The sequence below is a fragment of the Myodes glareolus genome, chromosome 3, assembly GCF_982192425.1.
Source record: "Myodes glareolus chromosome 3, mMyoGla1.1, whole genome shotgun sequence".
Taxonomy (NCBI): domain Eukaryota; kingdom Metazoa; phylum Chordata; class Mammalia; order Rodentia; family Cricetidae; genus Myodes; species Myodes glareolus.
This window is the reverse complement of record NC_142028.1, coordinates 73,903,001-73,918,751: the sequence shown is the minus strand read 5'-3', so window position 1 is coordinate 73,918,751 and position 15,751 is coordinate 73,903,001. Positions and strand designations below refer to the sequence as shown.

General features: G+C 51.1%; 1 protein-coding gene across 1 annotated transcript; it reads left to right on the top strand.

The window, feature by feature from the left end:
• The first annotated feature begins 146 nt into the window (after positions 1 to 146).
• P3h1 (prolyl 3-hydroxylase 1) lies at positions 147 to 15,293 on the top strand. Its single transcript, XM_048434597.3, has 15 exons — positions 147 to 647; positions 2,398 to 2,550; positions 3,860 to 4,049; positions 4,642 to 4,773; positions 5,380 to 5,519; positions 7,832 to 7,921; positions 8,213 to 8,265; positions 8,435 to 8,556; positions 10,347 to 10,474; positions 10,599 to 10,694; positions 11,142 to 11,292; positions 12,727 to 12,844; positions 13,446 to 13,521; positions 13,720 to 13,860; positions 14,217 to 15,293. Exons 1-15 carry the CDS (start codon positions 174 to 176, stop codon positions 14,370 to 14,372), a joined length of 2,220 nt encoding a protein of 739 aa, XP_048290554.1. The 5' UTR covers positions 147 to 173; the 3' UTR covers positions 14,373 to 15,293.
• The last annotated feature ends 458 nt before the right edge of the window (positions 15,294 to 15,751 follow it).

The window sequence follows — 15,751 nt, the reverse complement described above, 5'->3', positions numbered from 1 at the left end:
GGAGCCCCGCGAAGAACGAATGTTCCGATTGGTTTAAAGCAAGAGGCGGTGCAAGCTTCCCGGCCACGGTCTCCGGGGCTTGAGGCGTGGCTCTCTCCGAGTGTGGCTTCTGTGGGGCGGGACTTTGGCTTGTGCCCGAGGCGAGCTGTCCCGTTAAGTGAAGGAGCCAGGCCATGGCGGTGAGCGCCAGGAGGCTGCTGGCCGCGCTGCTAGCCGTCGCCGCAGCTGCCGCGTCGCAGGCCGCGGAGGAATCTGAGCCTGGATGGGACGTGGCAGCCCCTGATCTGCTTTACGCAGAGGGGACCGCCGCCTACGCGCGCAGCGACTGGCCCGGGGTGGTCCTGAACATGGAGCGGGCATTGCGCTCGCGGGCCACCCTACGTGCCCTCCGCCTGCGCTGCCGCACACGCTGCGCGGCCGAGCTGCCGTGGGCGCCTGACCTCGATCTCGGCCCGGCCCCTAACCTGAGCCAGGACCTGGGCGCCGCCGCCCTGCGCGACCTGCGCTTCTTCGGGGCCCTGCTGCGCCGTGCCGCCTGTCTGCGACGCTGCCTCGGGCCGCCCGCTGCCCACTTACTGAGTGAGGAGCTGGACCTGGAATTCAACAAGAGGAGTCCCTACAACTACTTGCAAGTCGCCTACTTCAAGGTGCGACTAGCCCGGAGCCCATCGGCCCGGGGAGTCCTGGGGTTCTCGGGGAGCAGAACAGGGACGAGTCCGCAGGGAGGAAAGGGGCCTTTTGGATAGGGAGCTCTTGGCGGACTCAGGCCCCTTCATCCAGTTCTTATGGGCAGGCGCTAACCCTAAAGGTCTACCCCGTAGTGACAGCCCAAGCCCAGAAGAACCTGACCTTTCCTTCTGGTAAGGCCTCCTAGAGGGAACCGAGGCGACCGCTTGGGTCTCCCAGCCCTACTTCATTGCAAGTGGTCCAAGTGAGAAGCTAGGCGCTTCTGCAGCATCTTCCTTCCGGTTCTTTCTCCAATCATGCTTTTCCTGCTCCCGAATTCAAGAGCAGCGCCTTGAGGACGTGGGATTGCCACGTCGCCAGCATGGGCTGCCTGACTCTTCCCTGTGGAGGACCCTCTGGGTAGTATGTCAGTTTTTGGTTTTGTTGCTGTTTGTTTTTGTATTTGTGATTAAGGAAAATGACTGTCTTTAAGGATGCCGCAGCGCCTTAGGGCCAAGTCAACAAACGGGCTTGGAGCAGACTTGTCTGGCAGCGTGTATTTCCAGGACTCAGGGCACTTGGCGTTTTTTAACTGATTTGCCGTGAAGCAGCGTTTTTTGAATAGATTCTATTAGTCCCATTTGGGGGTGGGGGCTGCTCACACAGACTGTACATCTACAAAAACAGTTTGAGAGACCTTCGAGTCTCCCTAAAAGACTTAGAGGCTCTTGGGGACCTCAGATTTCTGCTTCTGCCCTCCATCCCTTCTGGTTATTGGAAGGAGAGCTGGACCTACAAGCCCCAAATGGTTGGGTTCTGACTTAGGTCATGGCACTTAAAAGCACTACTTAAAATTTATTGGCATTGACAATGACTGAACATCTGCTACATTCCGGTTCTTGGGCAGGTGATTAAAATAATTGGTTGACTCTTTTTCCTTGTGTACACTGCACTAAGGGCTAGCTAAAGTGGTTATGCAGATAGTTAGGGTTGTGGGAGCACAAAGGGGGGAAAAACTTCAGTTAAATTATGCTTGCCTGAGAGAAGAGGTGGCGTTGAAGATTGTCGCCCCGCCCCCGGTGAGGGGGAGAGGAGCATGTGCCATGGGGGCAGTTCACTGGGTGACTCCTGTGTGGGGGTGTATGTGGAGAACAGAAGTGACCACAAAGTTTAGGGAGGCTGAATTCAGAAGAACCTTCTGCACACTTGGGACAACCACCATCAGACTTAGCTTTCAGAAGGCTAATTCTGGAAGCCAGATGGATAGGATAGGTGGAAGGAGAAAGTGGGCAATGAAAAGAGGAGAAAGAACGCTTGTGCTGTAGCCCGCCAGAGTAGGCCAGGCGCCAGTGCCTAGAGGTGAAAAGGCTCCTAGGTGGGGTGGGTAAGGAGGAAGGCACCCGTCCTGGAACACTGGGCATGGTGGCCGTCCTCTGGTCCCAGCCCTTGGATCCTTACCACAGTGTAATTGTTCCTGGCCCTTTCTACCCTATTCCCAGATCGTTGGGGCTTTAGACTCTTTAGTCGCTACATTTCAATTGTTTGTTTGGAGACAAAGTTTCACCTGTCATCCCAGCCCTTGGGATCTGAGTCAGGGGGATCGAGAGTTTGAGGCTGACCTACAGCGCAACACCTCATGTTAGTAGACACACCCACAGAAAAACCAACCAGGCAAACGATGAAAACCCCACAGAGTTTGGATGGAAACTCGGTCTTTTACTTCATCCGTAGATAAACAAGCTAGAGAAAGCTGTGGCGGCAGCGCACACCTTCTTTGTGGGCAATCCTGAACACATGGAGATGCGGCAGAACCTTGACTATTACCAAACCATGTCTGGGGTAAAGGAAGAAGACTTCAAGGATCTCGAGGCCAAGCCCCATATGGTGAAAAGACACCCCTCACCCTGTGTGTGTGTGTGTGTGTGTGTGTGTGTGTGTGTGTGTGTGTGTGCACTCGCGGGCACACGCGTGGGTGTGTCAATGTCAGAGCTACTGTGTAGTCCTGGTGCTGTGTAGTGCAAGCTGGCCCCAAGTCTTTCATAATTAATTCTTTAACCTAATTTAATATTGTAGTCTATATATATTTCCAGCACCCTTTTTGACCTAACATTTGAGTAGCATTTTTTTAATATTTATTTATTTATTATGGATACAATATTCTGTCTGTGTGTATGCCTGCAGGCCAGAAGAGGGCACCAGACCCCATTACAGATGGTTGTGAGCCACCATGTGGTTGCTGGGAATTGAACTCAGGACCTTTGGAAGAACAGGCAATGCTCTTAACCTCTGAGCCATCTCTCCAGCCCTTGAGTAGCATTTTTATAAAGAACTTATGTTTTCTGTCATTTTAATAGTTTATAAATCAGAACATTAGAGAGCCTAGGGATATACTCGCTGATAGAACATGTAATTAGCATACACAAGGCTCTGGGTTTGTATGCCACAACAAAAAAAAATTTTTATATATATATAATATATATTATTCACATATACACATAAACATAAGAAACATTATCAGAATGACATCACACATACACAGTATACATGCTAAGAACTCCCCAGTTCCAGAATGACTTCTAAAAGTAAACTTGACACCTGTAATCCTAGTGCTGGTGAGATAGAGGAAATCAAATCAGGATTTCAATTAGTGGGTTTGATACCCACCTAAGATACAAGTTGTATGAGACGTTGCTTCAAGGGGGCTAGGAGTGGGTTGTGTTTTATTTTAGTGTGTGTGTGTGTGTGTGTGTGTATGAGAGAGAGAAAGAGAGAATTTATGTGGGTGCCTGAGGAGGCCGGAAGAAAATATCATAGGCTATTGATATGGAGCTGGAGTCATAGGCAGTTGCCAGCCACCCTGTGTGGGTGATGGGAACTAATCTCAAATCCTCTGAAAGTACATGTTGTTAATCACTGAACCATCTTTCTCTAGCCCGTTATCTGAAAACTATAGGCTCTACAGAAAAGTATAAGGATTACAGCAAACTCTGCCTTTCCCCTGAATTAAGAGTTCTGTGTGTATATTCAAAGGTATCGGGAAGCCCTTTTACTCACAGCTTTCTTTATGTAGCGGCACCATACTCCCCCTTTCCGTCCACAGTTTAGAAGTAGGGATTAGTACCTTCGTGACAGTGATTTAAGACAGGTGGAGAGTTCCTCTGGGGCCTGTTTGAGTATACCTTTCCTCCAGTAGCATGAGTTTCGGCTGGGAGTGCGCCTCTACTCCGAGGAAAAGCCCCAGGAAGCTGTGCCCCACCTAGAGGCGGCGTTGCAAGAGTACTTTGTGGCTGACGAGGAGTGCCGTGCCCTCTGCGAAGGGCCCTATGACTACGATGGCTACAACTACCTAGACTACAGTGCTGACCTCTTCCAGGCCATCACAGGTCCGTCCATCCTCCACCCTCCCAGAGTTGTGAGGTCGCTGATGCATGCACACACTATCTGAGGCCTCATCCTCAGTCTCTTCTTTTTTTCTTTCTTTTTCATTTTTGTTTGCTTTTTTATTTGTTTGTTTGTTTGTTTTAATGTTTTTTGAGACAAGGTTTCTCTGTGTAGCCCTGGCTGTCCTGGAACTTGCTCTGTAGACCAGGCTGACCTTGAACTCACAAAGGTCTGCCTGCCTCTGCCTCAAGCAAAAGATTCCTAAGCACCCACATAAAGCCAAGCACAGCAGCACATCCATGTAATCCCTGTGCTGGAGCTTGGTGGTCAGACAGTCTCATCATATGTATGAGCTTCTGTGTGAGAGACCCTGTCTCGAAAAATAAAGCGAGCAATGCTGGAGGAAGACCCCTGGCATCATCTCTGGTCTCTACACATGTGCATTCACACGTACCACACCCCTGCACACACCTGCACAAATACATGTGTATATCCACCACACAGAGATTGCTTTCCACTTCAATTTGTCTGTCTTAGCTAGAATTTGAATCCTAAACCATGACTTTCTTATTCCTCATCTTTGGTTCCTTCCAGATCATTATGTCCAGGTCCTCAGCTGTAAGCAGAGCTGTGTCACTGAGCTGGCTTCCCACCCAAGTCGAGAAAAGCCGTTTGAAGACTTCCTTCCTTCACATTATAATTATCTACAGTTTGCCTACTATAACAGTAAGGTCTACTTTCTTTCTTCTGATGCCTCAACAAGAAGGTTAGCCAGACAGACAGGGTTTGCAGCCACTCTACTTCTTCAATGTGTCTAGCGTATATGTCTATGGGAGGCCACATGTCCAGTGATCCCTGGGTATTTCGGTCACAAGCCACCGGCCAAGGTAGCCAATGTCAGTGGCCCAAAAGCTGAGAACAGAGGACTCTAGGGCCTCTTTCTTGTGATCTACTTTTGCATTTGAATTAAAATGAATAGCAAAAGTAAAGCTGTACTACTGTTGAAACCAGCTCACAGGACATGCCCAGACCTCCTCCCAGTAAAGGGACTAAAAATATCCAGCGGAGGGGGGCACGGGACAGCAAATCAGCAGTTGTTTGCTGGGTACCTACTGGGCACCAGCCTTTATAGCATATGCACGAGTGCGTGTGTAGCTGAGTTGAAAAGATCTGTTTATAATCTTCCTCTTCTAAAAAGGCATGTTGTGTAGCAAGTCCTGCTTTGCCCTGTCATCATGGCCGCAAGGCTTCTCTGCAACCAGAAGCTAAATGGATGTTGGTACCCATGATTACACCCTTTCCTCAAAGACATCCTCTTTTCTTCCTTTACAGTTGGGAACTATACACAGGCTATTGAATGCGCCAAGACCTACCTTCTCTTCTTCCCTAATGATGAGGTGATGAGCCAGAATCTGGCCTATTACACAGCCATGCTTGGAGAAGAAGAAGCCAGCTCCATCAGTCCCCGGAAGGTGAGGGGGTTGCTTCAGTGAGGACAGCTTCTGGCTGAACCCAATCAGAAAGCAGAAGGGTGCTGCTGGTGCGGGGTGGGACAGGTTCTGGACTCAGCTTGTCACTCAGGGTGGGGAGGAGTACCAGGAGTTTGCAGGAGGCTAGAACCTCACAGCAGCCTCTGGATTTGGGTGTGTGCTCTTCAACTTGGCACACAGAGGTTTTTCTGTCCTGCTTGGCACCCAACCCAGATGCTGCTGGATGCCATTGCCCAACGCCAGTGCTGTTTCCTTCATAATGGGTTTCTGGTTCTGTTCCCTCCCAAGTGCATGTCTCCCTGTTCTCTCCTATCAGTCAGCATTTCTCACAGCTCTAGAATGAGAAAGAAAGACTTCTATCTGAGGGGAAGACATAGTTCCTCCCACACAGCTCCCTGGAATTGAGTCTCCAGAGAAAAGAATCCTATTGTCAGCTCCTTTCAGGTGACACTTGCTTTCTTGTAGTTACCCGTCTTGGCCACTAGGTGGTGGCCGTCTAGCTTTAAGAAGCCCTTTCCAGTCTTTGTCTTGCTTGGTTAACACTTTTTTCCTTCCTTGTGACCTATTAGCCTGGGAAGGGGAAAGAAAACACTCCACCTGGGAATGTTTATCTAGAACTCTCCACCAGGAAGGGAGTCACCAGCATTGGTTTGAGCCCCAGCCCAGGCCTTCCCCCTTTGTAATCAGTATGACTGGCCTCTGCGCAGGCATTCTGCCTGCTGTAGCGATGAGAACATGCAGATGACATAATTTGTGCAGTGGATCTTACTAATTAGTGGCGACTGGAATCTGCTGTCTGCCTTGTCCCTGTACTGACATGGTTCCTGACACATGGCTGATACTCAGTAGGTCATTGTTGGCTAACAAATAACAGCAATGGGGTCTGCTTCCTATACCCTCATCGACTTGTTGGTGAGAGTAAAATGAAGTAGCACATGTGGCTTGGTGTCTGGCATTTGGAGGAGGAAGCAAACAATTTAAACTTAAGATTTCCTCTTCCTCTTGGGTGATTCTGGTAGCTGATGAGTAGACTCCTTTAACATGTTTCCCCTTGAACTTCCTCACCTTTGTTACTGTCCTTTTCTCTTCCTTCTGCTGCTTGGATCCTAGCAGGGGACCTGGGCAAAGATGTGACCCCAGAAAGGACTCAGTTTCCCTGCCCTGGGTAAGCCCTCCCCCTGAGCACACATGGGATGGGGTCTGGTCCTTCTGAGGGGTGCATGGACCTGAGGACCCAGTCCCCGGGTTTGAGTGGACTGTCACTTTCAGTCCCACTGCCCCTTCTTCTTTAACCCGTGGGCTCCCACTCAGGAAGCAAAGGCTTCCTGGGCTGCATAGTAAGACCTGGTCTCAAAACAAAAATGGCAAGCAAGATGACTCAGTGGGTAAAGGCATTTGCTGCCGAGACTGAGGACCTGAGTTTGATCTCTGGACCCATGTGATGCAAGGAGGGAACTGGCAAATTATCCTCCAACCTCTGCACTGGCTGCAGCGTTTGTATGTAGACATGCACACATGCACACAGACACATGCATGCATGTGCACACATATACAATAAATAAATAAATAGAATAAAAGATTCTTTTAAAAAAAATTGTTTGCCACACAAGCTTGTGACCTGAGTTCAATCTATAGAACCCACATAAAGGTGGATGGAGACCACAGACTCCACAAAGTTACCCTCTGACCTCCACACATGCACTGTGGAAGTCATATGCTCCAGGACACATGAAGTAAAGAAATAAAATATATGTCAGGCGATGGTGGCACACATCTTTAATCCCAGAACCCAGGAGGCAGAGGCTGGCAGATCTCTGTAAGTTCGAGGCCAGCCTGGTGTACAAGAGCTGATTACAGAACAGGCTCCAAAGCTACAGAGAAACCCTGTCTCTAAAGGAAAAGGAAATAAAATATAATAAGGAAAGTAAAAGGAGGGCTGCAGATACAGCTCTGTTGGCAGAGAGCTTACTAGCATGCTTGAAGCCCTGGATTTGGTTCCCAGAATAGCAAAAGCCAAAAGAAAAAAATTGGTGTTGTGAAGCACATGTCCCATTCTGGGAATTATCAGATCTGTTTGGGAGATCCCCTGGGATCTTCCATCCAGTGCAGCTGAGTTATGCTGCCCTCAGGGTCTTCTTGAGCACAGAAGAGAGACCTTTGACCCAGACTGGCAGCACATAACCTGTGATGGGGAGAAAATACCTCAGTCACATAGGGAAATGTAAAATGCCAGGGAGGACCACGCTAGGGCTAAAGGGTAGAGCTAAATTCCAGGAGAGTCTTTGTTTCCGCAGAATGCCCAGGATTACCGACAACAAAGCCTGCTGGAGAAGGAACTGCTTTTCTTCGCTTATGACATTTTCGGAATTCCCTTTGTGGATCCGGTGAGCCAAAGCAGAAACTAGAAGGAAGGGAAAGAGGGAGGCACTGAGAGGTGAGGGAGTCCACGCTGCACAACTCTGAGGAGAGACTGGGGCTGAGCCAAGCATGGGATGTGTGGACCCTGAGGATGGGAGACAAAGTGGAAGGGGAAAGGGAACCCTGGGCCACTAGAAGTGACAGGTTTCAAGGGCCCACTTCATCACAGGCATTGATGCAGTGAACTGGAAGCCCCGTGTCATACACTGGGACCTGGAAGATTAAGTCACCCTACTTGTTATTCTGACCCATCTCAGGACTCATGGACCCCGGAAGAGGTGATTCCCAAGAGACTGCAAGAGAAACAGAAGTGAGGGCCTGGTAGAAATGCCATGGTTGGATCGGTCTGACGAAGCACTTGAGGCTTCCTGCACCCAGGCAGATGAGAACTCCTGCCAGGGGTGGGCAGGTCCAGTCGGGGAACCTGGGGTGGGAACCGGGGCCGGCCCCCACAACCTTCAACACTGCCATGCTCACAGGTCAGAACGTGAAACTGCAGCCCGCATCTCCCAGGAGATTGGTGACCTTATGAAGGAGATCGAGACCCTCGTGGAGGAAAAGACCAAGGAGTCTTTGGATGTGAGCAGACTGACTAGGGAAGGTGAGCCAGCAGAGGGGGCATGCCCGCAAAGTGGGCCCCCAGACAGGTCTCCCCACATTTATCAGGCAGCAGCACCCGCTAGGGCTTTGCTCAGCCCATCATATACCAGCTTCTGCCTGAACAGTAAGCACCAGGACTTCCTCCACATCCAACACACCAAGGAACTGCCATCCAGACAGCCCTGAGAATGGGCCTTTGCCTTAGAAGTGAGATTCCTGTGTCAGTTAGACTAGCATAGTCACAGTAAGTGTGGATGGCATAAACCTTCCTGTCTCCCTCTCCCAACTCTCTTCTGGCCACTCATGGTATTATCAAAAGGCAAAATCTTCCTGTCTTCTCTACTCCATTTGCCATACTTTCAACCCCCAGTGATGGCCATTCTCTGCTCTCCTGCCTTTTCCTCTTCCATGTCACTTCCTGTCTGTTACATCCTTTCCCACACACAAACACCAGGACCATACATGTATCCACAGTAGTCAAGCATCCTCCCTTCACATCCTCTATATGTGTTCATCCTCCGTTTGTGCATCCTCCCTGCCTCTACATCAAACGAGACGGGCTGCTTCTGGTCCCCCGAGCCTGCCATTGGCCCACAGGTTGCTGCTCATGTTTGTCCTGAAGTTACCTCTCGCCACCTCTGCCCTTAAGGACACCGCAGAGAGACCTTTGAGTCTGTAAGGGCTCTGTAGTATGCCTGACGCTGGTTGTTGTCTGACCTGGAAACGATGTCTTCAGGGGTTGGGCTCTCGGTTGCATCCCTCACAGGTTCTCAGCATGTAGATGGGGTTGACCAGGTGTCTGGTGTGGCCTGAGCAAGCACTTGACAGCCACAGGAGAGAGGGTCTTTGCCAGTGCTCACACTGACTGGGTGCATTCAGCAGGATCAGCATGTGAGAAGTCTGTCCAGCACTGCTTTGTTTTCAGAGGGTGCTTGCTGTCTTCCTTGCTTTTCATCATGTCTGAGAGGTAGGATAGGCAGATTACAAGGCTGCTATTGTACATAGTGTGATGATGAAAGTATCACAGGCAGCATCTTCGAGCGTTTGCTATTTGCCAGATACTATACTGAGAGTTTACCTTGCCATATTTGTTATTCACATTAGTCTGCTGTCAAACTCATAAGGTAGCTGCTATTAGAGTAATTGATCAAAAATTAAGGTTGGGCTAGGCCGTGTTGGTGCACACCTTTAATCCAGCACACGGAGGCATAGGCAGGTGGATATCTGTGAGTTTGAGGCCAGCCTGGTCTACGCAGTTAGATTCTGTCTTGAAAAAGAAAAAAAAAATGTGTCTGAAGGAATGGCTCAGTGATAAGAGCACTGGCTACTCTTCCAGAAGACTCAGGTTTGAGTCCCAGAACCCATAGGGTGGCTCATAACTGTCTGTAACTTCAGTCTCAGGGGATCTGATTTCTTCTGAATTCATTGAGCACCAGGCACTCGTGGTACACAGATATACATGCAGGCAAAACACCTACACACATAAAAATAAAATATTTAAAAGAAATTAACCTCATAGTAATTTTAGTAGATTAAGTAATTTGCTAAGGTCACACAGTAAGTGGGGGATTCGGGAACTCAAACCCAGTTCTTTAATTCTGAAGTGCATGTTTTAAGACTACATGTAGCCGTTCACTCAGTGGGTAGAGGCCCAAGAGCTGGCAGCTGTTCGTTGGCAGACTGAGGCCTAGGATCTGGACCTCCTGATTCTGTCCTCTGGAGTGACTGAATGGGGCTTTCTCTGGAATGCCTGTGTTTTCCAAGGAGGTCAGTCTTGTCCTTGATTTGCAGGTGGCCCCTTGCTGTATGAAGGCATCAGTCTCACTATGAACTCCAAAGTCTTGAACGGCTCCCAGCGGGTGGTGATGGATGGTGTGATCTCTGACGACGAGTGCCAGGAGCTGCAGAGACTGACCAACGTAAGGGTCGCCCCGTTTCCAAGTGCTCCTCCTGGGTGCATCGGTCCCTGTTACCCTTAGTTGTCACCCCTCATCAGACACTCGACTGCCCTGACTAACTTGTCTTGTCTTCTGGGCCCATTAGGCAGCAGCAACTTCCGGAGATGGCTACCGAGGTCAGACCTCTCCACACACCCCAAATGAAAAGTTCTACGGTGTCACCGTCCTCAAGGCTCTCAAGGTAAAATCCATCCCGGCTCTCTAGAGCATGGAGCAGAGAGAATCTGCTGGCCAAGGAGGAGGAGGGCACTCCAGCTCTGGAGGAGTCGGGGCGGGAGGTCGACAGGGAGAAGTGTCGCGTTGCTGACATTGCAGCTGCCAGGGAGTGAAGATAAAGCTCTGCCAAAGAGATTTCCCTGTAAATCTTGGCTGCTAGACGAGGCGTAATAAAAATGAGGCAAGTGAGATGAGATGGGTCCCCAGGCGTGTGGGCTGCCTGTGAATCGCGGCTGACCCCAGAGGCCGTGCTCCTCAACAGGGTACATGAAATATGAAGGAGAGAGGAGAGGAGAAGAGCTTGCTCCTTCAGCAGCGGGAGGGAGATGCTCTCGGTATGCAGCCTGTACCTCAGTGTCCTGACAGCCTGTAGAGGAGCGTCAGGGCAGCTGACCACCAGTGTTCTTTGCAGCTTGGGCAGGAAGGGAAAGTTCCTCTGCAGAGTGCCCACATGTACTATAATGTGACAGAGAAGGTTCGGCGTGTCATGGAGTCCTACTTCCGCCTGGACACACCCCTCTACTTCTCCTACTCCCACCTCGTGTGCCGCACTGCAATAGAAGGTAGGCTTCGTCACCCCTGCAGCTTCTCACGAGTAGGCTGTGCCCTGTCGCTGCATGGGACACTGCGGACATGGAGAAGAAGAGGGTGTGGTCCCTTCATGCTGGCTGAGAAACCTGGCAGTAGCATGGAGAAAGATCCCGTCAACTAGCCAGGGGTCAGGAAGCCTTCCAGGGAAAGTGGTGGGAAGTTTGCAGAATGGATGTGTTTGTGGAGTCCACAGGGAAACAGGAAGCCCTGCAAGCCAGGGAGACCAGTTCTAACAGAGTGGAAGCACCATGGGAGCCATGGGAGCTAAGAGTGTTGCCAACTCACAGAGAACCATGTTCTGGAGTTCGTGTTGTCTGCTTTCATTCGGTCCTGCACTGTGCTGCAAGCAAGCGCTCTCTTAGTAACTGTTAGATACCAGTCTTGTGTGGGAGCTAGGGCATGAAGTCAGAGAGGTACAAGACCTTGTTCTCCCTGATATCCCCTGTGCTTCCCTGAGCAGGGGGGAGGCAGAGCCAGGCTACAGGGATCACTTGTGGCCCACAGCCAGCTCTGCCCTTCAGTAGCATTCAGAAGACTCTGGCACCAACACCTCCTTGGAAGGTGGCTGGCACTTCTCTCTCCCTCAGGGTGTTAAAAGCTCGAAGAAAATCTGGACACACCAGGAATGTGTCAGGCACTTGGCTGCGTGCCAAGAGCCTGGAGGTGGAGGAGTGCTGGCACAGGGAGGAGTCAGCAGACACTGGAGGACCTGGCAGAGCCTTCATTTTTAAAAGATGAATCTTACTGCTGTATGTGGCGAGATTGGGAGCAGGTGGAGCAGAATAGAGTCAGGGGAGCTGGTCAGCAGTGACCACAGTGGGTGAGCATGAAGGCTAGAAATCTGGAAGTGGCAAGGAGGCAGAGAGAAGAGATGCCCCAGGAGAGGCGTAGAGGAAGACAGGCAGGTGCTGATGAGTGGCTGGACCCGATAGGGCAGCATCTGCCATCCCCACACAAAGTGTGCCAAGGTTTACACTGGAGGAAGGTGTGATCCACTGGCATTTCCAGTCACCCTGTCTGTTGTCTTTCCACATTCTCTCCCTGTGTGGTTCTCCACCATCCCCAGTGCCAGAGCTCCACTTCTCTGGCTGCACTCTGCTGCTTCTGTTGAGCTGCACCGCGCCTCCTGCAGGCCTGCTGTGCCCTTCCTCTGTTTACCACTATGGTCCTTCTATTTAAGAAAGTCTCTACCTCTCCCAGGATGATAGCACTCAGCCCAGTCTGCTTTGTTGGCATCGCTAAGCTGTAGCTTAACCAAAGACTCCTCACAGCCCAGTCCGTGACAGTTCCATAGACTCACATACGTTTGAGGGCACACCTCTGTCCCCTGCCCCATCTGTCGACAAGAAAGTCTCTCGCTGTGTCTCTTGTATGTCCTACTCTAACATGGATTCTCTTGGCCTCAGAGTCGCAGGCTGAGAGGAAGGACAGCAGCCACCCAGTCCATGTGGATAACTGCATCCTGAATGCCGAGTCCCTCGTGTGCATCAAGGAGCCCCCTGCCTACACTTTCCGAGACTACAGGTAAGTGCACCACAGGGGGGCGCCAGGGCACTGTGCTTGCCCTCAGAAGTCCATCCATGTCCTGTACTCTGCCTCCCCACCCTTCATGCACACGTGCACACACAGACAGAGGCAAGCTGTCTGCAGGGGCCAGTCCTCACCCTAGTTTCCACATAGGAAGACACAGGAAGACTGTCTAGTAGGGGAAGCCCTCAGGAAGGGTGTGATAGGAGGACCTGCGGGGTTGGGCACACAAGCTCACCAGCCTAGGGTGTGATGGAGTCTCTCAGGTTGGTGGGGGGGAACCTTGTGAGATGTGTATAGCTTCAGAAAAGCTTCTGGCCTCCAGCTGCTGGTTGAAAGCACACAGTGGGGGCTGGAGAGATGGCTCAGAGGTAAAGAGCACTGGCTACTCTTCCAGAGGTCCTGAGTTCAATTCCCAGCAGCCACATGGTGGCTCACAACCATCTGTAATAAGATCTGGTGCCCTCTTCTGGCCTGTAGGACACATGCAGGAAGAACCCTGTATACAGAATAAATAAAAATCTTTAATAAAAGAAAGCACACAGAGGGGGTTCCAGGGAGCAAGGGATAAGCCGTGTCTGGATTCCCTGCCTTCCAGTGCCATCCTTTACCTCAATGGGGACTTTGATGGAGGAAACTTTTACTTCACTGAACTAGATGCCAAGACTGTGACGGTGAGTGCTCCCCGTCCTCATCCCGGGGACAGAAGCCCTGTTCTCTAGAGCTGATGTCCCCAGTGCTTCCCCCAGTGGTACCTGTCCCCAAGCCAGGGACTCTGGGATATGACAGCTCTCCTTTGACTGTCCTCCTGGTCCTAATTACCCATTACTCTCCTGAGACCTTTTCGCAATTCGCCTCTTTTCTCTCCATAGGCAGAGGTGCAGCCCCAGTGTGGAAGGGCTGTGGGGTTCTCTTCCGGCACTGAGAACCCACACGGAGTGAAGGCTGTCACCAGGGGGCAGCGCTGTGCCATTGCCCTGTGGTTCACGCTGGACCCTCGACACAGTGAGCGAGTAAGAGCTGTGTGAGGCCTGCCTGTCTGTTTCCGAAGGCTCTGGGCCCTTCCTCTGAGAACTGCTGCTAGTGGGTCAGTCAGAAGGAGTTCTGGGCTAGGAACTCCCCACCCCGTGCACTTACTGCAGGCATTGCTGCCTCACCCTCCCTGGACCATCCTTTTCACGTGTGAGTAGGGGACCAGCTCACTCCTTGGACCCTGTTCCAACTACCAGTGCTTAGGCACCAAAGTTTAGACCGGCTGGGAAAAGAGGTGGTCCTATGGCAGCATTGCCATTGTTCTCTCTGGAAGCAGCAGCTCAAGGCTGGGGGCGGGGGGTGAGGTTGCTTGCTGAGAAATGGTTTTCTGTTGCAGGACAGGGTGCAGGCAGATGACCTGGTGAAGATGCTCTTCAGCCCAGAAGAAGTGGACATCCCCCAAACGCAGCCCCTGCACGACCAACAGGGCTCCCCAAAACCTGGAGACAAGTCTCTGTCAGACAGAGAGTTGCAGCACAAAGATGAGCTATGACAGCAGCTAGGTCACACATGGGTGTCACTGGACCCATGGGAACTCTGTCCTGCAGCCTGGACTTCCCAGCCCCTCGGCTGCAGAGTGAGGGGCACCTTTGTCCGCTCACCAGCCAAAGGATCCTGCCCACAGCCTTCCCCATGGTGCTACTGTTCTTAGAGTGGACGCGGCAGGGCGCCACTCCTCCGGGCTTGGCTGAGGGCTCAGGACATAGGCCCAGAACCACCCTGGGGCCTATGTAGGCAGCTGCCAAATGGCAGCATGATATTTAAATGTCTGTATAGACAACCAAAGAATAAATGATTCACGTTTTTTCATTTAGTGGTTTGTTCCAGGAGAGGAAGTGTTTCCATTCTACCCCGGAGACCATGTTTGGTAGCAGTTTCTCTGGCCAGTGTGTGGTGGCCCATGCTACACAGGAAGGCCTGGCCCAATACGCAACAGGGTTACTTCCTGTGCAGCCTCAGGCCAGATGCTGAACCCAGGTACAGAAGGGGCATCTTGATCCTCACTGTGTCCACCTTCTGCGGGACCTGAGTGGCCCAGACACAGCACCGAGTGTGACAGCACTCCGTACACTGTAAAGCCGTGGACGAAGCATCCGGGCTGTTGCTAATCCTGGAGAGCAGCAATCAGCAGTGCTCTGGCATGTTTGCTTCCTGCTCTGCTGGACCTGAGACCAGAAACACAGAACTGGAGATTCAGTTCCTCTGACCACACAGCCAGCACCAAGCCTTCACCACGCTTGAGATGCCACAGGACAGAGTGTAGGAACCTGCGCCTGAACAATCATTAGTCAGTCAGACAATATTTATTTAGTGAGCAGCAGCCTCGTAATGGGATCATGAGAGGGAACAAAGTAAGCCTGGTCCTCACAGAGCTGTGTTTTATAGGAGATACATAATAAATGTGTAAATATCATGAGTGTGGTTTGTATAGCCTAAGCCTTTGCTATAGAACGTCAAGTCAGGGCCCCAAGGCAGAAGAAGCAACAAGAAGTTTGATGAGGGGCAGAAGAGATGACTCAGCAGGTAAGAGCCTTTGCTACTCTTTGCTTCCTGGTACCCATATCAGGTGACTTTTAACCACCTGTTTCTCCAGCTCCAGGGACTCTGATGCTCTTCTCTAGCACCAACACAAACATGGCATACACACATACAAATAAAAACAAATCTTTAAAAGAAAAAAAAAAAAGACTAATGCAGGGGCAGAGAGTGGACCAGGAAGAGAAGGGCAGATGGACAGGCAGATGCTGAAGGCCCCAGCATCAGGATGTGACTACCATATTAAAAGTCTCCTCGGGTGCCAGGCAGTGGTGGTGCAGGCCTTTAATCCCAGCGCTCAGGAGCCAGAGGCAGGTGGATTTCTGTGAGTTGGAG

Excerpts from the sequence above, each read along its gene's own strand:
- P3h1 (XM_048434597.3), top strand. The coding sequence starts at position 174 with ATGGCGGTGAGCGCCAGGAGGCTGCTGGCCGCGCTGCTAGCCGTCGCC. Across the intron at positions 648-2,397 it reads TGCAAGTCGCCTACTTCAAG|ATAAACAAGCTAGAGAAAGC; the intron begins GTGCGACTAGCC and ends CTTCATCCGTAG. Across the intron at positions 11,293-12,726 it reads GTGCCGCACTGCAATAGAAG|AGTCGCAGGCTGAGAGGAAG; the intron begins GTAGGCTTCGTC and ends TCTTGGCCTCAG.